Source organism: Nelumbo nucifera, chromosome 1 (assembly GCF_055504915.1).
Source record: "Nelumbo nucifera cultivar China Antique chromosome 1, China Antique-T2T, whole genome shotgun sequence".
Classification (NCBI taxonomy): Eukaryota; Viridiplantae; Streptophyta; class Magnoliopsida; order Proteales; family Nelumbonaceae; genus Nelumbo; species Nelumbo nucifera.
In genome coordinates this window covers 121,846,508-121,874,495 of record NC_142649.1, presented here as the reverse complement: position 1 = coordinate 121,874,495, position 27,988 = coordinate 121,846,508, and the positions used below count along the sequence as shown (strand labels likewise).

The 27,988-nt window shown below is 42.7% G+C and overlaps 1 protein-coding gene and 1 long non-coding RNA gene across 3 annotated transcripts; one reads left to right on the top strand and one right to left on the bottom strand.

The window, feature by feature from the left end:
* Positions 1-94: 94 nt before the first annotated feature.
* LOC148803760 (uncharacterized) lies at positions 95-27,988 on the bottom strand. 2 transcript variants are annotated; one of them, XR_016080062.1, is made up of 3 exons: positions 26,333-27,988; positions 25,106-25,303; positions 95-1,202 (listed from the first exon to the last, which is right to left on the bottom strand). It is a non-coding gene; the product is annotated as an uncharacterized LOC148803760 (long non-coding RNA). The 2 variants fall into 2 exon arrangements; XR_016080061.1 differs by lacking the exon at positions 95-1,202 and adding an exon at positions 5,975-6,976.
* Positions 1,980-3,831, top strand: LOC104611661 (uncharacterized). The gene has a single exon (XM_010278829.3). The coding sequence runs from the start codon at positions 2,240-2,242 to the stop codon at positions 3,197-3,199; it is 960 nt and encodes a 319-aa protein (XP_010277131.1). The 5' UTR covers positions 1,980-2,239; the 3' UTR covers positions 3,200-3,831.

Here is a 27,988-nt window from a genome sequence, read left to right as displayed (position 1 = left end):
TTAAGCAAAAGCAAATGCCATTCTCCCCACTAAACATTGGCGAATGATTTTACGAATCTCTTTATTAGGAAAAGAGGAAAGGCAGAACAATACAACAAACACAAAACAGGACCACTACCCAACAGACAAGCACAATGGACTCGACTCAAGCGATAAAGCCTCACCAAGACAATCAGGAGGAGAAAAGCCAGATAACTTGTCAACAAACGGACCTCTGGATGCCAAAGCATAGGCTACAAGTACAACATTACAGGACCTACTATACACTCTGGGTCTACTACAATGAGAAATTAGTTAAGAGTTGGACAAGTTAAAAGGAAATGGAACATTTCGTGCATGAATGATCTTCATCTGTACTACTTTGGTGAGGATGAAGCCTCAGTTGCTCCAGCTTGGATCATTTTCAAAGAAACCATCCCAACATTCTCCCGTCCTCGAATGGAAATAGATGATGCCCTGTGTATTTTTCTTTCTGATAAGAGTGCAATAGTCCAAATTTTGAGGGAAAACAAGAGGTTATTTTTCCTCAAACACGTTTCTAACCTATTGTCTAGCCTTTTCTTTTGATTTTAAAATTTTTTTAGGCAATTGTCGCACTCCCCAAAACTTTGCCTAATGATTTTACAAATCTCCTTACTGAGAAAAGAGAAAAAAAACAAATAATACAACAGACACACAACAGGACCACTACCCAGTAGACAAACACAAGGGACTTGACAAAGCTTCACCAAGCCAATTGGGAGGTGAGGAGCCAGAAAACTTGTCACCAAACAGACCTCTGGAAGCCAAAGTATAGGTTGTAACATTACAGTACACTCTGGGTCGTCTACAATGAGAAGAACTTGGTGAAGAGTTATACAAGTTAAATGGAAATTCATTGTTTCATTGGTCCGAATGGAAGATAAGAACTTCCGACACAAGTTTTTCCCATGTTTTGATTTAGAAATTCTGAAGTAGAAACTCAAGAAGTTTGAACAAAAACCCTGCTTCACCTCTGTTCCTAATTTGCTTCCATCGTTGCATTGTCGCCTTGTCGGTGCGGCTTCAACCGTGTCTGCTTTTTTTTTGTAGTAAATGGTGGGGCAGGAAGGACTAGCAGCACATCTCCTTTGGATAGTTGAATGCATCCAATATGGTAGCCTTTGTCTCCTCTGTTGGAATTTGGAAGCACATAGTGTCGGCCGTCTTGAGTCTTGACATTGCTAATCAACAATGCCAAAAGAAGGTCATATGTTTGGATGTTTGCTACGCATCCATTTTGAAAGACAAAAGAAAATCATCAATTACGATCTATTATATTATTAATAGTTTGATCTAATCACATAGTAACAGGGATGTGGGTCCTTAGCTATTGTTATTCTTATTCACCACATGCATATATCATGCATCATGTATTTGAAAAAAAGAACCACCAAATCACATTGTAAGCCCTTTGACAAGTTGTATACACATCCTTCTTTGAAAATAGAAGACGTGTTTAACAATTAACAATTTAACAACACACCCTTTTTCAAAAAAAAAAAAAAACAATTTACACACACCGAGACCTCGCCATTCATTGATAGAAAAATAAAAAATAAAAATAAAGCGTCTTTCTTAACAGGCTGTGTACGTGACCAGACATTTGAAATTTTGAAGTTGATCACGAAAAATAAAAAGAAAGAATGAAAACCGAACGCAAAGAATTTCAAAATATTGAAAGTACTTAAAACTAAAAGGTAAACGAAAAATCGTACATAGCAGAGTCCGGATCTCCTGCCCACGCTTATCTCAGCCACACATGGAGAATATCTAAACCTCAGCATAGTATTATGCAGGGGGAGATATTTCCAATTCACGAGATAGTGTGTGGGCAGAGTTATCGAGGGCAGGAGATCCAGAGTCCTAATATCAGCAGGCTTGGCGGCCAGCGGCAACTACCGTTTCTTATTTCTGGGCTGATCGATACTGGTTATTAGTAATAATCTAAATTTCTAATTCCACGAGTCACGACCTTCCAAACAAGACAAAAAAGTAGAAATTTGGGTCGACTACAGTCTACAGCTACACAGCAGGTCTCCATCTTTCATTTTAAAAGCACCCCACAACCCACATCACTGGAGATATTCAAATTAATATGAAATATCTTCTCCTCTTTCTATAAATTCCAATCTTTCCTTACTTTATTTACATATTTACTGGAAGAGAAGGCAATTGGGTTTGTATTATTGTTGAGGGAACTCGGTCTTCAGTTGTAGATATGGGGAGAAATGGCAGTGACCTAAAATGGGGGGGTTTGAATTCCGACGAGGAAGCAGCAGAAGTTTTGTCACTCTGTGATCTACCGCGCATGGAAATCAAAGGAGAGAAGCATGCAAATCATGAGATTATAGCTCTTGATGAAACCGAAGAAGACTTCGAGTTCGGTTCATTGGCTGCTTCTCTTTCGACAGAATCAGAAATGTGTGCAGCCGACGACCTATTCTTTCGAGGCCAGATTCTTCCTTTACGACTCTCTGTCAGCTCCGACAGCGGATTGGCCGGATTTCGTCAAGATACCCGGAAGATCAGTAGTTTCGATTCGATATCAGAGTCCTTGGAGCATAGTTCTTCGTCTAGCGTGAGCAGGAGCAATAGCTATACAAGTCACAACTTGTCGGGCGGCAGCTCAGTCCCCGCCAGCAGATACAAGCCAAGGGTGCACAGCCATTTTCATACCCACCCAAGCCCAAAACCTCAAATTTGGTATTCTAGTTCTGGTGCTCGGTCTGTAAATATTGGTGGTCGGGACCGGAGATCGACCGTATGGAGGCTTTTCCGAGTGGGTGTAGTACGGGCACCGGAGATTGAGTTACAAGACCTCAAACGTCGAAATAGAAACAAAAGCGATAACAGTTCAAGTAGTGATAGTACGAGGAGCAGTGGTAACAGGAGCGGAGACAGTCCCAATGAGGTCAGAGTAGAGAAAACAACGAGGCAGAGACAGAGATTTTTGGATGGATTGAGTAGCTGTAAGTGTTCAGTTAGTACAGTTGAGGTAGTTATGAGCAAGGCCAAGAGTAGCAGTTGGGAATTGAGTGTGAGCGAGAAAGAGATTATCGATACAACTCTTGTACATCGTCAGCCGCATCACAAGAAGAAGCAGGCCATTTCTCACCGTCGCACATTTGAGTGGCTGAAGGAGCTCTTGATTGCAGAAGTGCCACGGGGGGGAGCGTAAGGCATAATGGCAATTCTCTCGTGCTCATTTTCACTTTTGTCTTTTTATTTTTTCTTTTTCTATTCTAAATTGATTTAATCATCTATCAAGACTAGTGTACTACTTAAAAGTGTGTGCATATATTTGTAATGCCTCGTTGCTTTTCCAATTTAATGGATAAATAATTTGGAGCGAGAGTGGACAAGTGGAGACTATCTGCAAATCAAAGGGACATCGGTCATGGATGTATGTGGTCCTGACCGTGTTGAGGTGGGGTGGACTGCTGACGCCTGACGGTTCGTGATCAAAGCGTGATGCTTTATGGGGTTTCGGTGGCTGCCAAAGACTCAGAAGGAAAACAGAGGACAGAGACAAGGAAAAGGGAAGGGAATGTAACAAAATGTTAAGAATAGAAAGGAAAATGATGGTAATCTTTGAAGAAATTATTTGATCATTTGTCTTTTATTATAGAGATTGATAGATAGGACTTAGGGACTTAGGAGGATGTTACACAGTTACAGTACTGTTTTTGCAGTCTCTGTTCTAAACCTTGCAAGGTAAGAATACAGATTCAGATATTTTCTGTATAAGGTCAAATTTGTTAAAGTATTTTGTAGGAAATTGATTAATTCTATCCTTATTGTTTAGATATTGTCTTAAATTATGTTTAAACTTTTTTGATAATTGTCTAAAACCTAAAATGCCCTTTTATGATTTCACTCTATCTCAATCTCTGTCTCCCGACTCTGTCTCTATCTCAGTCTCCATCTCCAACTCCAATTCCAACTCTCACTGCATATTCGTCTGTCTCTAATTCTGACTGACTGCATATTCGTCTGTCTCTGACTCTGACTCCGACTCCGTCTCCGACTCTCCATCTCCCTCTCTCTATCTATCTTTCTTTTCATCGTTCTTCGATCCTCAACCAAACATAAACCCTTCCTTGTTCTCTAACTTCTTTGTTGGCCAAATACAACCGACTATAGCCACCATTATTTGAAATCGTCATCAACTCACACATGGAAGTTCATTCCTCTCAAGCAATCCGAAACAAAGAGTGATCGAAATCTTTTAATTTGTTGCATCGTTTAAGGCAGAAATCTTGATAGGTAAGCTCCATTACTACTACATCTTCCATTTATCTCACCACAGTAGTCATTTATGTTTGTTTCGTTTAATAATCGGTCAGTAATCGGTTGTGTCTTTCCTAGTTGATGTTTAGAATGAGTATTTTGTCCTATTGATCAAATGGATGTGCAAGTGGTGATTCAGAACAATTAGATCGAGATTTCACTGGCATTAAAACAAGGAGTGAACAAGGAGGGGATGACGACAAAGACGCAAGATTTTTCTAAAACGGGGGCGTTAGAGAGAACCAACTAGTAACTACTACTGCAACGGATTCGGAACAATTGTTGGAAAAAGGTTTAGGGGTTGGACACCAATGGACGCCTATGAAGCTACAAGGGTTGTCTTCCTAACATGCCATGGGACTTCTCATTCAAGATCACGGAGAGAAGGAGATTATCCATCGAACCTTTGGACCTGAGGCCCTATTCCACTTTGTGCTCCTCAAGACCCAAAAGGAATTGGGACTTTTGTGAACACCCCGTTGACACCATCATCTCTGTTCTCTCCGGCAACTGCTGCCTTTACTGCAACGGTGGGGATTGGTGGCTGCTCTGGTTTAGTTTCAACAGTGATTGTGGAGAAAGAATAGGGGGTGGTGGAGACTGAAAGAGTCTATGAGGGAAAACTTGAGTGAAATTTTGAGGTAAGTTTCAATGGTTTCTATGCACTGAAATCAGAGATTAGATGGATTTTATTTTGAAAATTTAAAGAATAATAGAGGATAAATTTAACATTTTATTATTCTTTGTTAATGTTTAAGGACGATGTCAAGTATCAGAAATAATAGGAATACTTTAAAATAATATATAATCAGTAAGGATAGAATTAATTAATTAACTAAATCATGAGAATAATTTAAAAAATTTATATTGTAATTTTCAATATAAACAAAACCAATTAATCAATCCACCGGATTTATTGCACTCGGATAGGTGTATGCAGGGATGTACTTCCAATCAAAATCAAGCACATCATACTATCATGGTTCACATGTGGGGACCCCAGTTGCATGGATAGAAAACTAAATGGTACGTCTTAACATACAACTTTTGATACTAAAAATAATAAGAAAAAGTGAAAGAAATGAGGAAGGAATCCAGTTTGAGTAGTGAAGAGTCGGGACTCCAAACGAAAGGAGACACTAAACCCTACAAACGCCATTAACCATTGCAGGAAATTCTTTCTTTTCAAACCTTGAAAAGTCTGCTGATATTCCATGATTTATGATCTGGAAGCAACCGATTCCAGTGGTCAGTTCTGAAACCTTTGAAATGGAATTTTTGTCTAGCTTAATGACCCAAAGTAGATTTCTGCTGGTCTTAGATTGGGATACGTCAAGGGAAGATTCACTCAGGTAGAATGAGGTTAGACATGAAACAAATGTTCCAAAAATTCTGTCATCTTGTAAGGTTTGAAAGCTATAGGCGAGGAATGTGAGGAAAGGGAGGGGTAAACAAAAACGAGAGGGTCTGTGTTAATGGCATCCAAAGAAGAAGAAATGGTGAATGAACAAAATAATTTCAAAATCGTTAATGGCATCTTTTTAGTCTCTTTGGTTGAGGCTCTTCTTTCATTTTAACTGAGTTTTTTTTTTTTTTCACTTTTTTTTAAACTACTCTTATGGTTTAGTTAATTGACTAAGTCTACCCTTACTGCTTAATTATTGTGTTGCATCACCCCTACTGTTTATGACAATTGACATCCTTATTAAGTGTTAATGGAAAAAATAGAATATCAAATTTGCCATTTAGCATCTTTCAAAATTTCAAAATAAAATCCAACTGATAAAAATTTTCAGAAAGATAGGCTCCATCTTCATCTTCGTCTCCATTTTCTGTCTCCACCTCCATCTCTGCCTCCATCTCTTTTATTTTTCTCTGTTTCGGTTTCTGTCTCTATTTTCGTTTCTGTTTCTATCTCCACCTCTGTCAACGTGTTTTATCTCCATCTCCACTTCTATCTCCGTCTCTGCCTGAATCTCTATTTTCTGTCTCTGTTTCAACAATGCATGATACTCAAAACAGCAATAATGTATTGTACTAATTTCTCGGGCTTTATTTATTTCAAAAATGGCGGAGGCAGTGGTGGCTTCTGAACTAAACCACCGAAAATGGTGCAGTTTCTTTTGATTTGAATTCTCTTCCCTGAATGCTCAAAAAACTCAATAAAAAAGAACCCCAACTCTTATCCATTTTTTCTCCCGCCGCTGGCTTTTCATACCATACCACGTGGGCAATCAAGGGAGCTTCTCTCACGGGGGTTATACGTTTAGACCAAGATCCTAGAAAGGAGTCTTTAATCTCCATATCACGCCACCCCTGTTTTAGTTTTCTTCTCCCATTGTTGCACCATCAGTATCAAAAGGGTCGATACGTGCCATCTCTTTCTGGTCATAATCTGTTTTTAACCATGGATCAACATAAGTGTCATAGTTTCCATCTTCTAAAGCCCGTGTAAGCAATGGTCGACGCCCAGTAATCAATTACAGCAACATGACTCCAAAAGAGAAAACATTTGATTTATCTGTGAGTTTTCCGCTTGATGTACTCAGCTAATAATGGCGACTTCCGGTTGATCTGTTTAATTGCAATTTCTTTCCCACTCGGAAGAGGATGGTGATAGAGAGGACGGAGGCGGTGGCGGACCCAAATTCATATTGACGCCTTGCTACGATGGTAGAGAAGAGGGAGGGTAAAAATAGAGAAAAGAGAAGGGTTAGCCAGAGGGATGAAGGGTATTAATGTCACGTGTGTATAGATTTTGATGGAAGATTAATAGATACTAACAACAAGGTAAAATTAAAATTAATCAATTGTCAGAAATAATAAAAATAATTTAAAATAATAATTAAACAGTAAAAGTACAGATAATTTAAGTAAACATGTATTTTCAGCACATATGCATTGGGTGCTTAAGTAAACATGTATTTTCATAGGGTGCTTAAATAAACATGTGTTCGATTTTGATCGGAAGTGCACCCTGCACAAACCCATCCGAGTGCAGGAAATCCGACCAATTTTGAATGTGAACAAACTTAATACTCTTTTTATTTTTCTGATAAGTAGAAACACTTAATACTTACGGTGGGCAGATACCATCAAATACTAAACGCTAGTGTTACCAAAAGAAATAATGAACTTCAGGGTTAGGAAGGGCGGTTTATAATCGACAAATATTCCCTGGGCCGGACAAACTGTTCCCCACATCCATTTGAGATTTCACAATACACGGCAACGATGGTAGTGGGTATGAACTGAGCATGCTAAGTGGTAATGGTTTGTAGGTAAGGCAAAGTCCATTCCAACAACCTTTACAACGTTGGGAATATCTTTGTTCTTATGTGATTTATTTCATAAGATTTATTTTATGGGAGATATTTTCAATGTAAGGTTGTAAGGGGCTGCTGGCATGATAGAAGTTGAACTAGTATGAATGTGGTAATGGTTTGTGGGTAGAGGATTCGGAATGATGGAGAACATCTCTATATGAATTAGGAAAAATTCCGGATTACTACCTTGTACTTTGGATTTAGTGTCACTTTAGTCTCTAAATTTTAAAATGTGTCAATCCAATACCTTAACTTTTAAAACATGTCAATTTAGTATAAAATTGTTAATCATTCAGTGGCATATACACAAATACCCTGTCATCTAATTTTCTTTATCAATCATCACCAGAATTAATTTTCCTCGTTTTTTTTTCTCCCTACCACTCAACAACTATCGATAAATCTGACTCCATCAAGGCATCAACCATGTCCACCATCTCCACAAGCTCGGAAAATGCACCTAACGTTTTCCCGTCACCATTACAGCCACTCAATTCTGGTCCTCTCACCTATAAAAGTCGACCCACCCCAACTCCGACACCTCACAACCACTTCTTCCTAAACATTAGACACCTTTGCAACGATGGATCGCCTCCTCTTTGAAAAAAGCCCTCGTAGCCCTCTTCTTTGTCATCGTCCTAGCTATCACCATCTCTAAACTATGCAAGAAGCGCTTCAAGCTCCTTCAAGGTCTCCTGCTCGTCCCAGTCTTTGGTAACTGGCTCCAATTTGGGGATAACCTAAGCCACTGCAATTTGACCGACTTAGCCAAGAAGTTCGATGACATCTTCCTACACACTGAAGGGGTTGAGTTCAGTTCACGAACCCAGAATGTGGTCTTCGATATCTTCATGGAGGAGGGCCAAGACATGGTGTTCACTATCTAGGTAGAGCACTGGCGCAAGATGAAACAAATCGTGACCATTCCCTTCTTTACGAACAAGGTGGTTCAACAGTACCAGTACGGTTGGAAGAATGAAGCCGCTTGGGTGGAGGATTAAGTAGCTTGGGTTCTTCGATTTTCCCTCTTCCGAAGACTACGATGCCAAATGCACAACCACCAAGGGACGATGATGATGTTATTGCCAAGGATGAGGGGCTTCTGAGTAAAGTGGTGGATGGAAGGATTTCGGGCCTTGCTTGCTTTCCTTCTGCCGCTAGATTGGGGATGTGAGCGAGGAGACGATGAACTTTCCTTGGCTAGAGATTATGCTTCTATTGAAGTATAGAATTCGGGTTCTCTTCAATCAAGTTGGGAGGATGAAGCCACTCAAGTGGTGGAGGATTGAAGAACAACCTCGAGGCCGTAACTAACAGGATCCTCTTGAGGAAGAAGTGGTTACAGTTCATGATGAGCAGAACATGATACGCGTGAATAATGTCTTATTTTTGTGGAAGAAGATAATGAACAATGTTTTGAAGAGTAATTTTGTCATTTTCAAGATATTAATTCATATATATCATCCGGTAATATGCATAATTGGCAGTCCATTAACGGCAGATATTGGATTTGAACGAAAGTGACAAAGCTCAAAATAGAGGAGATGCTCCAAATGAACGGATCTAATGTAGTATTGATAGCATTTTTTTGTGAATAGCAGATCCATAGCTAGATATTAGACCCCTTCACGCTTCACAAGAAAAGTAAACTAAATCAGTATGCAAATTTGAAATGTGCATCACCATAGAACTTTTGATTATCACACAAGGTAAATGGAAGGGAAACACATAACCAACGAACTGAAATACCAGCTCTACTATTAAAAGTTGCACCCAAAATGATCACCCCTATTGACCTACTAATGTAATTGATGATGAATGTAAAATTACTAAATTGTCCATTCAGGATTTTATGGGTTGAGCAGTTAGACAAATTTGAGCCCGCACTTACATATAGATAAAGGGACACTAAGGCCATGTTTGGGAGTGTTTATCGAATAAGTGCTTATTCGGATAAGCATTTTTTTCATTTGGCACCCAATTTTTTCAAGTGATTATTTAAAAAGAAAAAACACTTATTTCATATTGGGCGTTTGATAGTCTTTTTCTCTGATAAGCACTTAAATAAGCATTTGTGACTAATTTGTCCTTCATTTTCTTTTAAATTTTATGAAAGTGCTTTTAAGAAAGTACTTTTATCAAAGCATTTCTATGGAAGTACTTTTATGAAAACACTTTTATTAAAGTACATTTATAAAAGCACTTTTACAGAAGTACTTTTATAAAAGTACTTTTATAAAATTTAACTAGGGATAGTTTTATAAGTAGTATTTTAAAATTCAACTACTGATAATTTTGGAAGAAAAAAAAAATTAAATAAGTGCTTATTATATAAACACTTAAAAAAAAATTGAAAATTTGAGTTTAAAAAATAAGCCCTTATTTTTAAAATAAACACTTATTTCAGATTTATTTCCCAAATACCAATAAATGCTTAATGATATGATCCCATCCCAAACATGGCCTAAATAAATCACCATGTGAGCTACCGGTTAACTGCTAAAATGAAATTTGTTGGAAGAAAGTTCATAAACATAGCATGTGGATGTGGGAGTTGATCACCCCTATCAGACCTGAGGCATGTGAGTCCTCAATATAGGGAGCGAAACTTTGTATTTGATAGACAGAGACTTTTTTGATTCACATGTACCATGTGGAGAAAATCAAAGGTTGCGGGGAATACAACCAAGTATAGAATGGACGCTCAACTATGTTCTATTGTCACCGATTTCTGACCATGTCCACTTCAACCCCAACATATCATTTCATCAACTTCCCCCTCAATCTTTCCTATCAACTTACACCCCACACCATAAAACAAATCGAGGAAAGAAAAGGAAAAAGAAAACTAAAAAACTGCTATACATATAAAAAAGAAAAAAAAAAAAAGGATGAATGACAATAATGCTTATTCTCGGGTTTATTAACCCTAAAACAACCCGACTCTGCCTGTATCGCTGTGAAATTAACCAAATTTATCAAACCAACCAACCGTGTCAAATCACGGTTCCATTCCGACTGCTAATCAAACGGATCCTCCGTTAGATACATCGCCAATTTTAATTATAGTATATTATAAATAGTTAATTAATTGTTTATAATCTCCGTAAATCAAGGATTAAATTTAGGTGAGTTGTAACGGAATGCGATGTATGTGGCATTCACGTCACATCCTACTTGAGTTCGATTAAGGTCCAGTTGGTTTTTTAGGTCATTTTTTTTGGACAAGTGCACTTATTCATATTTTTTTTATTAAAATGTATCCCTATTCCTTTTGCCTCATCTATTTTTTCAGATAAGTTGCTAATTTTTAACTTTTACCATTTTTATCCCTTGGGTCTAATGAGGTTGCAAGGAGAAGAGAAACCGAAACTCTATTGGTTGGATTTTTAACATTTACTCTACACTAGTAAGTGTTTATGTGCATTACACTTGGGAAGTCGTCATGATAATGATTAAAGTATGAAAAATTAAAAAGAAATTCCAAATAAAGGCATAACAAAGCACCTCTATAACACAGAAATGAAGTTGCCTTCTTTAATGTGTTAAAGAGAAGCTTTTTGAACCGCCTCTGCCCAGGAGCTTCTAGTATATATTGAATGGTGAAGAAACCATATTCTCAACTCTTATAAACTCTCAAGTCTTAAGGATTTTGGGAAAACACACCAACACAGATTATAATCTCAATCATACCATTCATCAAAGCAATCATATTTTTTATTCTTAATATTGTTCGCTTATATTGATCTCATTAATACCCCATAATCAAGCCATTAAATATATATATATATATATATAATTAATTTCAGCTAAACCATTGTTTTATAATAATAGAAACACATAAGAATATACCATTGTTTTATATTTTAATTTTTTAAAGATTAATAATTATTTATATATTATATACTATTTTTTAATAATTTTTTGCAATACAAAAATAATAATAATTAATTTCAATTAGGGTTCTTCATCAAACCGATGAAACCGATGAAACTGAACAACTCAAACCAATTCGACCTGAGTTGGTTTTCTAGTATTTTCGGTTGGCTTTGGTTTAGCAGCTCCCCAACCTGACCAGGTTGGGTCAGTTTTCATTTGGCCATTTGTAAAGAAACCAAAATCGAACCGACCCAACCATATATATAATTTTTTAAATATAATTTTTAACATGGAGAAGTGAGAATCTTAGTCTAAAATATTTTATATTATAAATTTAAATTTTTTAATAATAACACCATACTTTTTTAAACTTAAATTTAATTTTTAAGTTTAAATCTTTTAAACGAACCGACTAAATCGAAAACCAATCCAAATTGATACAACTAGAGTTGGCTGGTTTTAACTAATGGTCGATCGGTTCCGAGTGACCAACTCCCCAGCCCGATCCATGAATACTCTTAATTTCAACTAAATTAATAGTCTAATCTCCAATAAATAACAATAGTTTAGTCTCCAATAATTATTGAGAATGCACAATTATTGAAAATAAATTTATAACAAAAATATAATAAATACAATAATCATGAAATAAATATAACATAATATTCAAAATCTTCACTATTTAAATTCTATTTATTTGAATAATTGAAAATTTTATAATTTAATTCACTAACTTAAATTACCAAATTTAAAAATTTTTATTAAGAAATTTGAAAAAAATATATTAAAGATCACTGATGATGAAGGATGATTTGACCCAATCTATGAAACGGCGACACGTGGACACTGACTCGACGTAAGCGACAACTCAGCATTATGGTCCAGTACAACGAAGTAACGGGCCCATAAAGCAGCTTGCTACATCGTAGCACGCAAAAGGAGGAGCTTGCCATGACGCAAGCTCCAGGTTCCCCGAACTACCTCCAAAGGGATATTCCAAGGCAACTTTAGCTCGCAAGCTAAGAAAACCAGCTCGCCCGAGCTCCCAAGCAGACAAGTCATCCCGAGGACCAATTCTACTAAGGGCACTCCTGAAGTATTCCAAGCTTGCTGAAAAGTAGCTCGCGAATGAGCCGCACGAGCATTCCTCAGGAAGCTTCTATCCAACAGGCCGTACCAATCAGACTGCGCCAAGTCCCTTACTGACGGCGCAGTCCCTGTCCTTTCGGTAGTCTACACCCAGGTCTCTCAGCAGGCGGAGGAGTGCCTGTCACTTTGGAGACGTGTCACTTACTCGGGCAAGGAGTACATCACAACGGCCACCTGCACAGCCTTGGCAGGTAACAGCTGTGGCAGAGGCCCAGTGGCGGTTATATCCAATCTCACAAAAGCGCCTCTATAAAGGCCCTCAAGGCAGAGGAGAAACTTCTTCTAAGAGAAAAACCTCTAATCGCTCAAATATAGTGATAAAGCGTGACCTCCACTCCTTACTCGGGCAAGGAGTACATCACAACGGCCACTTGCACAGCCTTGGCAGGTAACGGCTGTGGTAGAGGCCCAGTGGCGATTATGCCTGATCTCACAAAAGCGCCTCTATAAAGGCCCTCAAGGCAGAGGAGAAACTTCTTCTGAGAAAAAAACCTCTAATCGCTCGAATATAGTGATAAAGCGTGACCTCCACTCTTAACCTTCGTTTTCTCTTTACTTCCCATACACAATACTAACTTAAGCATCGGAGTATTCCCACCGGGTAAACCCCCGGGAATCCTTCCTTTCACCCTTTCAGGTGCCGTTCGTTGCCAACAAGGAGCCAGTCAGTAGTCAGCTAGGAGTGCCCGGATCACGCTACATCATTTGGCACCGTTTGTGGGAAACGCTTCAAAAGGCCTTTCCCTCTAAACTCTTTCAGTTCCTTCTTCTTCCTTGAAACAATCCAACGCTCATGGCTTCCTCTAGCAACGTCGAACGAAGCACGGAAATGGGTAACTCCAGGGAACAACCCCAACTTCCTACTGTCTGTATCGGACAGTTCACCGTCCCCCTCTCAGCGGACGGAATCCCCAGCTTGAACGTGCCCCTCACAATGGCACCTATCATCGCCCCACTCCTTGCTACAGTCGGAACGACGTTCACCGAACCTTCGGTCGTGCCCCCAGCGGCCAGCCCGAACCAGTTGGAGGACCTGATGCAGTGCATGAGGGCCATGCAGGTTCAAATGCAACAGTTCCAACAACTTCAGCTCTATCAACAGCACGTGCTGCACCAGGTCTCCTAGTACCAGTTTCAGCAGCAGTTCCCCCAGCTGCCCCAACCTCAGCTTCAACAGCCTCAGCTCTAGCCTCAACACCTAGCCTCGCAGTAAGCCAAATCTCGCCGCCAGAGCGAGCACTCCGGCCGAGGAGAGGCCCCCCAAAATCTCCCAAAAAACCAGGCCTCCCCCCACGGTAGACGGGAGAGACCGGCTACCCCGATCTCGCCGCGGGTGGACAAGTCGGGAGGGCCCTGGCTCGGCAGGTCAACGTCACCTCGACAGTCGAAGTTCGAAACCCCGATCCTTGAAAACCGGTTCGAGATCCTGGCAACAGACTCCAAGCAGGCCCCTTCTGTCCGCAGCCATCACCAGCAGACCGGGCTACTCCCGGCGCAAACCATTCTGGATAGGTGAGCAGCACGAACGCCGAGCCCACCAAGAAGCAGAGACGCCGCCGCTGAGCTCGCCGATCTGTCACCCACGATTTTCCCAAGCTCATGAGCAAAGAAGAGGTAGGCTCGGCCGAAGCCAAGGCTCCCCTCCTCTCGGTTCCGTCCCCCCTGTCTTCCGAACTCTTGGAAGTCCCGATGCCCAAGGATTTCAAGCTCCCCCCTCTTGACAAGTATGACAGGTCGTTCGACCCGAATGATCATGTAGATGCCTTTCAGTCACAGATGCACCTGGCGCGAGCCAGTGAGTCGTGCATGTGCGTGGCCTTCTCCACTACTTTCAGGGGAGCAGCCCACACGTGGTACCGGAACTTGGCACCTGGGTCGATAAGAAGTTGGGCGCAGTTCGCACAAGCCTTCACGTCCCACTTTGTCACCAGTAAACGGTGCCCGCGAACTGAATAAAGCATCTTCAACATAGCACAAAGAGAGGGAGAGTCCATCCGAAGCTATATCAAGCGGTTCAACGACGCTTGTATGCAGATACCATGCCTGGACCCCGCCGTACGCCTTGCAGCAGCCAAGAAGGGCGTGAAGCACAGAGAGTTCAAGTGGCACATGGTCGTCAACCAACCCGCGACCATAACCGAGTTTCTAAAGCTTGCGGATAAGTTCATAGCCACTGAAGAGGAGATCAACCAGAAGGGTGAGGGCGCACCCGAAAAAAGAAAGAGAGAAGGAGAGCCTTCCAGTCAAGAGGATACCCGAAGAAAAAAGGAAACAGCTCGGGGTGCAAATCCGGGTCAGTTGTTCCGAGCTCCTGCACGAGAACGATCTGATTACACCCCACTGAACACAAAGCGGGCCGAAATCCTGATGGCGATCAAGGATGCCCCGTACGTGAAGTGGCCACCCCATCTGAGGGGGAATCCCAATGAAAGAAATAAGAGTCTGTATTGCAGTTTTCACAAAGACCACGGTCACAGTACCGAGAGTTGTAAAAACCTCTGTGATGAGATAGAGGAGCTCATCCGTCGCGGATATTTGAGAAACTTTGTACAAAATAATAATAGTAATAGAACAGGTCGGCAAGGGGAGCACAGTAAAGACACTCCCGAATCCAGCAGTAGGCCGACCGAACAACCACAGAGGCAGCCTCCAGAGGAGAGGCCAGTTCGGGGGACCATCCACATGATAGTGGGAGGTTCAATCGTTGCGGGTTGCACCTCAACAGCAGCTCGGACGTCGATTCGCGAGGTCACCCGGGAGGAGCTGAACCCCCCAAAGCAGCCGAGAACGGAAGAGCCAATTTTCTTCACAGAAGACGATGCGCGAGGGATCCATTACCCCCACGACGACGCGCTCGTAATAAAGCTGAGAATCAACGACTTCGAGATTAGGCGCATACTCGTAAACTCAGGCAGCTCGGCTAACATACTCTTCAAAGCTGCATTTGACCAGCTCTAGTTGCAGAGAAGCGACCTGAAGCCCGCAGACACTCCTTTGGTAGGCTTCAGCGGAGAAGAAGTCTAGCCCCTTGGGAAAATAACAGTACCTGTAGAGATCGGCACATGGCCTTGTGTGGTCAGATTCGAACACAACTTCCTGGTGGTCGCGACCCCCTCTCCCTACAATGCCATAGTAGGTCGACCGATCACCCATGTCCTATGGGCGGTGGTCTCCACTTACCACTTGGCTATGAAGTTCCCAATAGACTTCGGTGTGGGAGTAGCGCGGGGCAACCAACTCGAGTCCCGCAAGTGCTACGTTGCCGCCCTAAAGGGGAAAACCAAGGTGGCCGATGACCTTGAACTGGAACGACCCACGGAGCAAGGCGAAGAACGAGCTGCGCCCATGGAAGAAACAGTCGCGGTCCCGACCTCAACAGCAGACCCAGCTCGGACGCTCTAGATCGGCACTTCCGTCCAGGAGCCCCTACGATCCGAACTGGTAAGTTTTTTACTTCAAAATTTAGATATTTTTGCATGGTTCACAGCAGAAATGCCCGGTATAGACCCCAAACTCATAACTCACAAGCTTAACACTGATCCTGTAGTTAGGCCCGTTAGACAGAAGAAACGCAACCTAGCCCCGGAATGGTGGAAAGCGGTCGACGAGGAAGTCGAGAAGCTCCTCGCAGCGGACTTCATAAGAGAAGTCCACTACCCGAGTTGGGTAGCCAACCCCGTCCTGGTAAAGAAGGCCAACGGCAAGTGGCGCATGTGCGTCGACTACACCGACCTGAACCGGGCTTGCCCGAAAGACTGCTTCCCGCTCCCCAAAATCGACCATTTGGTGGACGCGACTTCAGGGCATGAGTTGCTAAGTTTCTTGGACGCCTACTCGGGCTATAACCAGATCAAGATGGACCCGGCGGACGAAGAAAAGACTACCTTCATCACAGAGTTCGGCCTATACTGTTACAAGGTTATGCCCTTCGGGTTGAAAAATGCAGGGGCAACCTTTCAAAGGCTTGTAAATAAATTGTTCGCGCCGTTAATCGACAGAAAAGTAGAATGCTATGTAGACAACATGGTCGTCAAAACTCAATTCTCACATGCATTAATACAAGAGTTGCATTCTGTTTTTGAAATTTTGCGTAAGTTTAATATGAGATTGAATCCAAACAAGTGTGTGTTTGGTGTAACCTCGGGTAAGTTCCTAGGATACATCGTTAACCGGCGCGGCATTGAAGCCAAACTGGATAAGGTTAAAGCCATCTTAAACATGAAACCACCCCGGAAGCTGAAGGAGGTTCAAAGGTTGAATGGCCGCATAGCCGCCCTAAGCCGTTTCATGTCTAAATCGGTGGACTGTTGTCTGCCGTTCTTTAAGGCAATAAAGAGCAAAGGGTTCAAATGGACCCAAGATTGCCAACTCGCATTCGACGAGCTCAAGGAATACCTTACTAGCGTGCCGACCTTAACCCGGCCCGATGAGGGCGATGTTTTAGAACTCTACCTCTCGGCAAGCGACGAGGTGGTCAGTTCGGTACTAATAAAGAAAGTAGGTCGGGTCCAACGACCCATCTATTATGTTAGTAAAGTATTGCAGGGATCAGAAACGAGATACCCGGAGATGGAAAAGCTAGCATACGCATTGATAATTGCAGCTCGGAAGCTCCGCCCGTACTTCCAAGCTCATACTGTTATCGTCCTTACTAACAAACCTCTGAGGCAAGTGTTGCTTAAGCTCGAGGTCTCCGGTCGGTTGATGAAGTGGGCCATTGAGCTCAGAAAGTACGACCTCCAGTACAAGCCGTGAACTGCCATTAAGGCCCAAGCCTTAGCAAATTTCATAGCCGAATGCACATTCAGCTCCGAAGTTCCTAGGCCGGTTGAGCGCGAGGCTCCCACCTCGGGTGAGCCCGAAGCTCCCGGGTCGGTCGAGTCCGAACCCCGTGAAGTAGTAGCCAATGTGGCACCTCTCCTAGCTCGGCCAACCGCGAGCTGGGATGAGGAGCCCTTGATCCTTCACGTAGATGGCTCGAACCAATAGGGCAGCGGTGCCGGAATAGTTCTGCACGACCCAAGCGGCACGAAACTTGAATACGCGCTATGCTTCGAGTTCGAGGCATCTAACAATGAAGCAGAATACGAGGCATTGATAGCCGGACTAGCCTTAGCCAGAGAAGTAAAAGCCAAGCACATCGTTATCTACAGCGACTCCCAACTCATGGTCAACCAGGTCACAGGTGAATATGAAGCTCACGAGCCGACCATGGTCGCCTACTTAGCCAAAGTCAGAGAGGCCCTACTCAACTTCCAGTCACACTTCATCAGACAGATCCCTAGGTCGGAGAACGCCGAGGCCGATGCCCTGTCCAAGTTAACCAGCACTAGCGACATCACCATGAAAACCGTGTACATAGAGGACCTGTCTCGGCCTAGCATTCTTGGGGGGGGCAGAGGAGGTCGCTCCCGTCGTTCAAGCAGAGCCAAGCTGGATTGACCCACTCATGAGCTTCTTGTTACATGGGACCCTCCCTGCAGAGCGCAATGCAGCCAGAAGGGTGCAACGCCAAGCAGCTAAATACGTCATGATAGACGAGCGGCTATACAGGAGATCCTACATGCGCCCCTACCTGCGTTGCTTGCGACCTACCGAAGCCGAGCTCGTACTCCGCGACACTCATGAGGGTCTGTGCGGCGAACACTTAGGGGGCAGGGCTCTTGCCCAGAAAGTGCTTCGACAAGGGTATTATTGGCCAACAATGAAGGCAGATGCCATTGAACTCGTTAGAAAATGTGACAAATGCCAGAGACATGCCAATATTTACCACCAACCCGCTGCCGACCTCAAATACCTCACCAGTCCGTGGCCCTCTGCACAGTGGGGCATCGATCTACTCGGGCCATTCCCGCCAACAACGGGTGGAAGGAAGTTCTTAGTGGTAGCAGTGGACTATTTTACCAAGTGGGTAAAAGCCGAACCCCTCGTAACGATAACAACCCAAAATGTCCAAAACTTCTTTTGGAAGAACATCGTATGCCGCTTCGGATTACATCGGGTATTGATTTCCGACAATGGCAAACAGTTCGAGGACATCAAATTTCAAGACTGGTGCCGAGACATGGGGATCCAACAGAACTTTACTTCAGTCGCGCACCCTCAAGCAAACGGTCAGGCAGAAGTCACAAACAAAGCCATCCTCCGCGGACTAAAGGCACGGTTGGACCGAGCTAAAGGATTGTGGGCAGATGAACTACCCAGTGTCCTATGGGCCTACCGGACCACGGAGAAGACCGCCACGAGAGAAACACCCTTCAATCTCACCTACGGCACCGAGGCAGTGATCCCCGCAGAGATCGAAGTACCTACGTTGCGCCTAGAAGCATACAGTGATCAAACAAACGAAGATGAGCTATGTACCAACCTCGACCTACTCGACGAAGTAAGAGACCTCGCGTACATTAGGACCGTAGCCTACCAGCAGAGAGTAGCTCGGTACTATAACGCTAGGGTCAAGAGGCGAAACCTCCACGTTGGCGACCTGGCCCTTCGTAAAGTTATGGTGCCTAAGCCCGGCGCTGGCAAGCTCGGGTCCAACTGGAAAGGTCCTTACCGAGTGAAACGAGTGCTCGGGGAAGGAACATACGAGTTCGAGACCCTCGAAGGGAAACAAGTACCTCGAGCATGGAATATTGTCAACCTGATGCAATATTATCTGTAAGAATCGAGTAGGCCATGAGCTACTCCCAAAGCCTAAGGGCCAAAACACCGAGTTAACATGACCTCGGCACAAGAAGACCCCAGTTGCCACTTTGGCCTGGGAGAAATCCAGGAGCGGACTACGGGTCCCTCCCTAAGCCTGAGGGCCACAAGAGGACCCAGTCGCCTCTATGGCATGGGCAAACTCCGAGAGTGGGCCACGAGTCACTCCCAAAGCCTAAGGGCCAAAACACCAAGCTAACAAAGACCTTAGCGTGAAGAAAGATAGCCACTTCAGTGGCGAAGGCAAAGTATGAAATATCAAAGGCGTAAGCAGCTCGGGTTCAAACCCTACGAAGCATCGATACATTGGTCGAACTGAGGAATAACCAACCAATGCTTAGTTCGGACATACGTAGTAATCACTTCGCGGTATACCACAGAGGCCTTAAACGTGACAAATCGGGATAACGCCTACCGAAGAGGCCTACTTCGGGTATGTAACTTTAATAACTCAAATGATGAGATCGCTTTAGCAAAAATAAAGGGAGTTCATCATACTCAGAAGAAGGAAGAAACTTTCATTGTCAAAAAAAAAAAAGGAAGAGAAGAAAGAGCAGTAAAGGAAAATAACAAGTGCAGTAACTGAGCTAAACAGCTCGGGAAAGGTTTGATCATCACAGGGCACAACCGCCCAACCGAAAACTTGTGAAAGACCGGGTTTATGGCACCCGGAAGCCACAGAAGCCCAAAGAAACGCCACCTCAAGGATCCGCCTCCTCATCCTCTGGAGAGTCAGGCTCCTCTTCATCTGCTTGGTCTGCTGTCTCAGGGGACAGACCTTTCATAGTAATGTCGTCGAGGTTGAGCCCGAAGAACTTCTTCCGAACCAGCCACCGACAAAGCTTAAACCCTGAGCAGTACGAACCCGAACCATACTCTGCCTGGAGGTCATGAAATTCCTAGGAGTATTTAAAATCCCAGACCGCTTTCTCTCGTTCAGCCTCCACCATCTTATCAAAGTTTCAGGTCCGATTCAGAAGAGTGGACTCCAAGTCCCGCACCTGCTGCCTGAGAAGCTCCCTCTCCCCCGCCATCCTCAACGATTCCTCCCTATAACGCGCACTCTCTTCAGTAAGCCGAGCGATCTGAGCCTCCTGGTCGTGAACGAGCAGCTCCTGAGACTCGCTCTCCTTGCGGGTGTGATGGAGCTCGCCCCGGATCCGGTCAAGCTCGACCTGGAGCTTCTGATTGGTAGCCCGCTGGTCGAGGGTGTCAACGCGATGGATGCGCGTCTGGAGAGCCATGGCATGGATGGCAGAATTTACCTATCGATGAAAAAGAAGATCAGAAGATAGTGGAAAAGGGCAAACAAGAGAGAGGGGGAAAAAAGGCCACTTACCACCATGCAATGGGTAGAGGCGAACGCGGAGAGATCCCCGGGCTCCATATTTCCCCACTGAGCAATCTCGTCATTAGTAATCGCCTTTCGACTCCTCCGACGAGCTACCAGATAATCATTCACCCCTTCCCAGTTTCCCACTGGGAACCGGGGGTAAGGACGGGGCTGAAGGGGGTTAAAGGGGGCCTCCCCTGGCTGAGGGAGCTCGTTTCCCCCAGGGTTAATCCCACTAGCCCCCTCAGGAGGGGGCATCGGAATCTTAGGCGGAGGAGAGGATAGGACCAGCTCGGCAGACCCGAACTCAGTGCTTCCCGAAGGAGGGGTCCGGTCGGGGTGCGTCCTCTTCACCTAGCGTCTCTAGCTGCCCGAGAGAAGGCGGCGCGAATCGGCACTAGACATGATGGCTGCCAAAAGACCACAAGATATTAGTCCAACAAGAAACAAAATGCATGTGTACACAATAGTCACAAGGCACTACGCGACCTAAAAGACCAACCTACCCAGGCTCAAGCCTGCCTGCACGAGCTTCTCCTCGGCCAAGTAGTCCGAGCAAAGGAAGCCTACCGACGCCCAGGACAGCATCATTTTCCGAATCTCAGGGTCCAGCTCGGCCCCGGGGTCCTAGATAGCGCCCCTCCAAGCAGTGGGAAAGGGCCACCCCTTGGGGTTATGGACCACAAAGTAGTCCCGCTTCCAAGCGGGAATCTTATTCGGCAGCTCGTATAAGAGCTTATAGCCGCGACAGGGAGAGAGGTAATAAAAGCGCCTCTCCGGAGGAACCCCAGGAGCAGCGTTTTTTATACAAAGGATAGAGACAAAAATATCAAGGTCCAAAGGAAGGCAGTACTCGTGACACAGGGATATAGTCCCAACCATGTTTCGAACAGCGTTGGGATGAAGCTAGTCAATAGTGACGTTGAAGTGATTTAGCACCTCCACTATCAAGGGATGCAGGGGGAGACACAAGCCAGCCTCGAGCTGTTCTTGGAAGATTACTATATCATTGGGATCATGCTCCCAGGGGAAGTTGCCAGTAGGGAGGCTGTAAACCAGGTCCCCTAGAAGGCGAAAGTAGCGGATCAGAAACCTGAGTCTCTCCGTTGTCATTAAGGAAGGGCCAAAGGTATCAGGCTCCCTCCCCTTAGAAGTGGATGCCATGTCGCTAGAGGCCTCCCGAGCCTCCGGGATCTGCTCTCAGACTCCCCCCGAGCTCGAGGGAGCATCATCATCCTGGCTATCGCCCCTGTGATAGGTATGGCGTGGGTACCCAGACATGGCTGACGGTGATTGGGACTCACCAGAGTAGACGGAACGGAGCAGACTGAGGAACTCGAGTAGACTAGGCGAAGTACGCGACCTCAGAGTCCAAAGACAGCAAGATGGCATGGAAGGAGATAGGGCCCGAGGGGCCCCCTATTTATAGCCCCCATCCTTTCAAACCGACGGCCCGGATCAAAGCAGATCCAATGGTCCGCGGGCGCCCTGACCGCACGCCTTCTAAAAACCGAAGGCGATTGGCGGCACATCTTCCACGATTAAGGTAGTCGCAACCACACAACATTCGGAATTAAAGGCCACCTCAGCACGTTTTCGGAATCCGAAAAGTCAGAGAAGTCAGAAGATCTCTTGATTCCCGCAAATGCATTTAATGGGGATAGTCAATCAAGTTTGAATTTCGGTCAAACCAGTCCATTGCGCTTCATAAACTCCCCGCGCTAAGGCGATACTCTTAGCCCGAGGAGTGGGGGGCAATTGATGAAGGATGATTTGACCCGATCTATGAATCGGCGACACGTGGACACTGACTCGACATAAGCGACAACCCAGCATTGCGGTCCAGTACAACTAAGTAACGGGCCCATAAAGCAGCTCGCTACATCGTAGCGCGCAAAAGGAGGAGCTCGCCATGACGCGAGCTCCGGGTTCCCCGAACTACCTCCAAAGGGATATTCCGAGGCAATTTTAGCTCGCAAGCTAAGAAAACCAGCTCGCCCGAGCTCCCAAGCAGACAAGTCATCCCGAGGACCAATTCTACTAAAGGCACTCCTGATGTATTCCGAGCTCGCTGAAAAGTAACTTGCGAATGGGCCGCACGAGCATTCCTCAGGAAGCTTCTATCCAACAGGCCATACCAATCAGACTGCGCCAAGTCCCTTACTGACGGCGCAGTCCCTGTCCTTTCAGTAGTCTACACCCAGGTCTCTCAGCAGGCGGAGGCGTGCCTGTCACTTTGGAGACGTGTCACTTACCCGAGCAAGGAGTACATCACCACGGCCACCTGCGCAGCCCTGGCAGGTAATGGCTGTGGCAGGGGCCCAGTGGCAGTTATGTCCAATCTCACAAAAGCGCCTCTATTAAAGCCCTCAGGGCAGAGGAGAAACTTCTTCTGAGAAAAAAACCTCTAATCGCTCGAATATAGTGATAAAGCGTGACCTCCACTCTTAGCCTTTGTTTTCTCTTCACTTCCCATACACAATACTAACTTAAGCATCGGAGTATTCCCACCGGGTAAACCCCCGGGAATCCTTCCTTTCACCCTTTCAAGTGTCGTTCGTTGCCAACAAGGAGCCAGTCAGCAGTCAGCTAGGAGTGTCCGGATCGTGCTACATCAATTGATATGAATAAAGTAATTTTGAAAAATTTCTGTATTTATGAATAATTAATTAGTGAAAATGTTAGGATTAATTGATATTTTAATTATTGTAATTGAAATAATTTTCTAAAACAATTATTGTCAACTTTAGATAATAATAGTAATATTTAATTCATTCCGTACAAAAATTAAAAATTAATATTGAAAATTTTCATTAATATCAGTAAATTACTGATATCAATAATTTTACTAGTAAGTTTTACTTCTTTATGCCTTTTCAGTGTTTTTTAATAGTTTTCAATTCATTTTTAAAATTGTATTATATTTTTATTATTTTCAGTATTTTTACATTAATTTACAGCAATTTTTGGATAATTTATAGTAACTTTTTGCATTTTCAATAATTATTCAAAAATTTTCAGTTATTTTCAATAATTTCCGCATAAAATGTTAATCAAAATTTTTAATAATTCCCAGTTTATTTTCAATAATTACTAAAAATTAATTAAAACTACTTTTTCAGTATTATTTCATTAATTCCAAAATATTATTCAGAATTAATTTGTAGTTAATGTTCATTTTCATAATTATTGTGGCTTTTCCATATTTTTCATTATTATTAATTATAATAATCGTTATTAATATTTAAGTAATTAGTAAACCAAATTTATTTAATTAATACATTAATTATTAATTACTAATTAGTAATTATTGATATTGATTATTATTTATAATAACAATAATTAATTAATAATTAGTAATTTATAACCCAAATCGATTTAATTGATAAATATTAATTAGTAATTAATATTCAACATTAATTATAAAAACAAGGAAAAATTCTCGATTAGTACCCTGTATTTGGGCATAGTGCTACTTTGGTCCCCGAACTTTAAAATGCAACAATTCAGTATCCAAACTTTTAAAATGTGACAATTCAGTCGTTAACCAACTGTTAAGTGGCATTTGAAAAAGACACAAACGCCCTTCAAGTGTAATTTAATTTTCTTTATTAGCCATCCAAACATTGACAAAAAATTAACAGTCTCAAATCCTTGCCTCTTTTATTCAAGAAAGTTGGGGTCACCAAAATGCCCACTTCAACGTGACCCCAACTTTCTTGAATGGAAAAGGCAAGGATTTAGGACTATTAACTTTTTGTCAACGTTTAGATGGTTAATAAAGAAAATTAAATAACACTTGAAGGGCATTTGTGTCTTTTTCAAATGCCACTTAATAACTGGTTAACAACTAGTTAAAAGTAAGTAATAGATTGTCATGTTTTGAAAGTTCAGGTATTGGATTGTCGCATTTTAAAATTTGGGGACCAAAGTGGCACTAGGCCCAAAGTATAGGCTACTAATTGGAAAATTTTCCTAAAAATAGTAAGGGAAAATTTCTTAAACTACCCTTACGGTTTACCTAATTGACTAAGTGTACCCTTACTATTTAAAAATTAGCTAACGCTACCCCTACCATTTGTTACTTTTGATGCCCCTTAATATTTGTTAACAATAATATTTCTTAAACTATTCATTCTCAGCATCATATATGTTCGTTCCTATATCATATCCAACCACCACCAGTCAATTGAAAATGCAAGTCAATCCACCGTAAATAGAATGAGTTTCAGAGACAATCGACAACAAACCAAAACAAATAACCATTAATTGAAAGATAATTTGCAATTAAACCACTAAAAGAATGAAGAGAGGCGATGAATATAAATAAACCCCCACCCAAAAAAAAAAAAAAAATCGGATCCTGATGTAGATAAAATAAATAAATAAGAGTCGACCGTACCTGTTCTTGTAGGGTCCTAGAGAGTGCGAGGTCTACATCGACCTGGCTGAGGTTCGTGAACGGCGTCCTTGAAGTCTGCCGAGATGGAGACAAATTTGATTCGGGCTCATCTTCTGTTACAGAATTAGGGCTTTCTTCATTCTTCTTTGCTCCATCGCAACCTTCCCTAGAATTCTCTATGCCTCCGAAAACCGAAACCTAAAAGCGAATAGAAATAATATAAAACAAAGAACAATCGAAATCGAGGGATTTACCAAAGGATCAGAGAACGAAGAAGAAAACTAGAAGAGAATGAAAATGAGTTCGTCGATTGCCGTATCACAAGGGTAAGTTGAGTATTTTTGAAAATTAGTCAAATTAGTCAATTTTCAAACTAGAAGAGAATAGTTTAAGTAATTTACCAAAACAATAATTATTAAATAAAACCAGGTTCAGTTGGAAAGCAAACCGGCAGCACAACTGAACCGGATTCTGTTAGAAACACGCACACTATCCCGTCGTTCACTCGACAGGGTGACGACAACATATTAGGGGCGGTAGAAATGCTTGAAAGGAGTGGTAGGTCGTTACAACTAATATTTCTAGCAAAGCAGACCCTTTTGAACTTGAATGGCCGGTTGTCTTTAACGTTTTGAGGTAAAAAAAAAGGTTTTACTGCAGTTTAAATCAGAATTCTGAGGTGGAGTGCAGTCTAAAAATCCCTCCAAAAAACTCCCCTGTTTTGGTCTATAATGATGAACAAGGCCCTATTTACAATGAGGTAGGAGTGCTAGGTCGCCAGAACAACTCCTGTAACCAATTTTTTGGCAAAGCTGATCCTTCTGGACTTGAATGGTTAGTTGAATTTAATGCTCCAAGGTAAAAATCCTCCCCTGTTTTGGTCTATAACGATTGGTGGTATTTAATGGTATGTGGTAAACAAGTTAGAACTTAGAAGCAATGAAATCATGCGGGTTCAATTAGACATCGAACCGGGTTCTATAGACAACAAAAATATGTACTATTTAAACCCGCCCGCTAAAATGACCTGACCCGAGTTGGGCAAATTCTTAACTCGAAGTGATTCACACTGTTTGCTCGATAAAGCGACAAATGACAACATATTAGGGTTGATCGAAACCAAAAAAATGAACTAGTTTCTACCCCACCTAAACGAATAAATAGGTGAAATAACAGTAAAGTTTCAAATAAGTGGAGAAAAAATAAATGAAAAACAAAGTAACATACCTGGTTAGCAGATCAGAATAGTCGATCGGTGGAGTTCAGTGGAATTGAGCAGCGGAGAGTGTGTGTCCAAGCGTGATGAGAGCGAAGAGTTAACTTAATAGGCTACGTTTGGTTTGAAGGAAAATGCAGGGAAAGAAAGGAAAAGGTAGGAAAATCTTTAGGCTCTGTTTGCCTTATGGGATGATTTGGGTGGAATGGGATGGGATTGATGGAATGAGATGAGAAAGTGTCAAGTCTTCAATTTCCATCATTTGGTTTATGAGAAAATTATTGAGAGAAAACATGACATAAATCAGAGTTGAAAATAAAACTATTTAGCTCCATAAATCAATTGTCCCTCTAAAAAGTTCCAAACTCTCATTGAATTCATAATTTTTCACATAACAACGGACCATTGCTATCCATGAAATGGCATTTGTGAGAAGACACTTTAACCCACTTTGTCCTGTAGTATCATGATTCATAAATTCTTTTTCTTCCTGTAGTGATTTCAAGTGCCCATAGGCTCCAAATTAGAGGGCAGGGATCACGACTGGTGAGATGGGCTTGGATGAAGCTTTTCCAAGCGAAGGTGTTTGACAGGGAATTTGGTCGAGCATATGGTGGGTGATTGCAGTTTTTCAGGTTTAGAGGAGATTTAAAGGTGGGCTTCAACACTACTGGCTTGCCAAAGTTGGTATTCGTTTATTGGTTTCTGGCTTTGAACATTGTATCTGTTACAATTGAAGGGCATCTGTTTGTTCTATATAGTTGGATAAATTCTGAAAGTAATTAATTATCAGAATGAGTTGAGTGCATTTGGAAATAATTTATGAAAATCACAATTTTAATCGAAGGAACGATAGTGGTGTTTGGAAACATTTGGTGGAAATCATTGTATTAGAATAACAGTAATATCCATGTAGTAGACAGGGGACATAACATAGAGTAAGAGATGGAGAGTTGAAGAGAAGAAAAGAGCTCTGTTTTTTCAAGAAAAAATAGGTTATATCTTAATCGAAGTAAAATGGTAGAAGGAAATCAAACACTGAAGAGAGAGAGAGAGAGAGAGAGAGCATTGGTTGTCCCTTTACCTCCCATTGAAGCCAGAATTTCCCAAAATTCTGCTAATAATAACATCAACGGCCAGATCATAGGCACTCTAAAACCTTTCTTTGTTCACAGCTCTTTTCAACTCGGACTTACAGTTTTCAGCTTAGAAGCATAGCTCGGCATTGCCAGATCAGATCCTAGTTTGAGCCTAGTCATCAGACATGAGGGAGTGAGAAAATTGCGCATCACCAATTGGCGCCATCTGTGGGGTACACAGCATAAGGCTTGTGTTTCTTTCATTCTTTCATTCTTTCATTCTTTCCCAAAATTTCCTCAATAGCATCTTCGAACAATCCTTCTGCTAATAATAACATCAACGGCCAGATCCCCACCATCATGATAGGCCATATTGATGTCCCTTTACCTCCCATTGAAGCTCAAGACAACATGAATGTGCCCTCCCCTCCCTTGCCTATCGACCCGGCAGCAGCCCCCGCGGCAGTCAATGTACAATAATTCAATGACTTAGTGAGATGTGTGCAGACCATGACTGAACAAATCAGGTCCTGGGAGAACAGGTTCGCCTTCATTTCTGGACAACAGCACCTGCAGCAACAAATACCA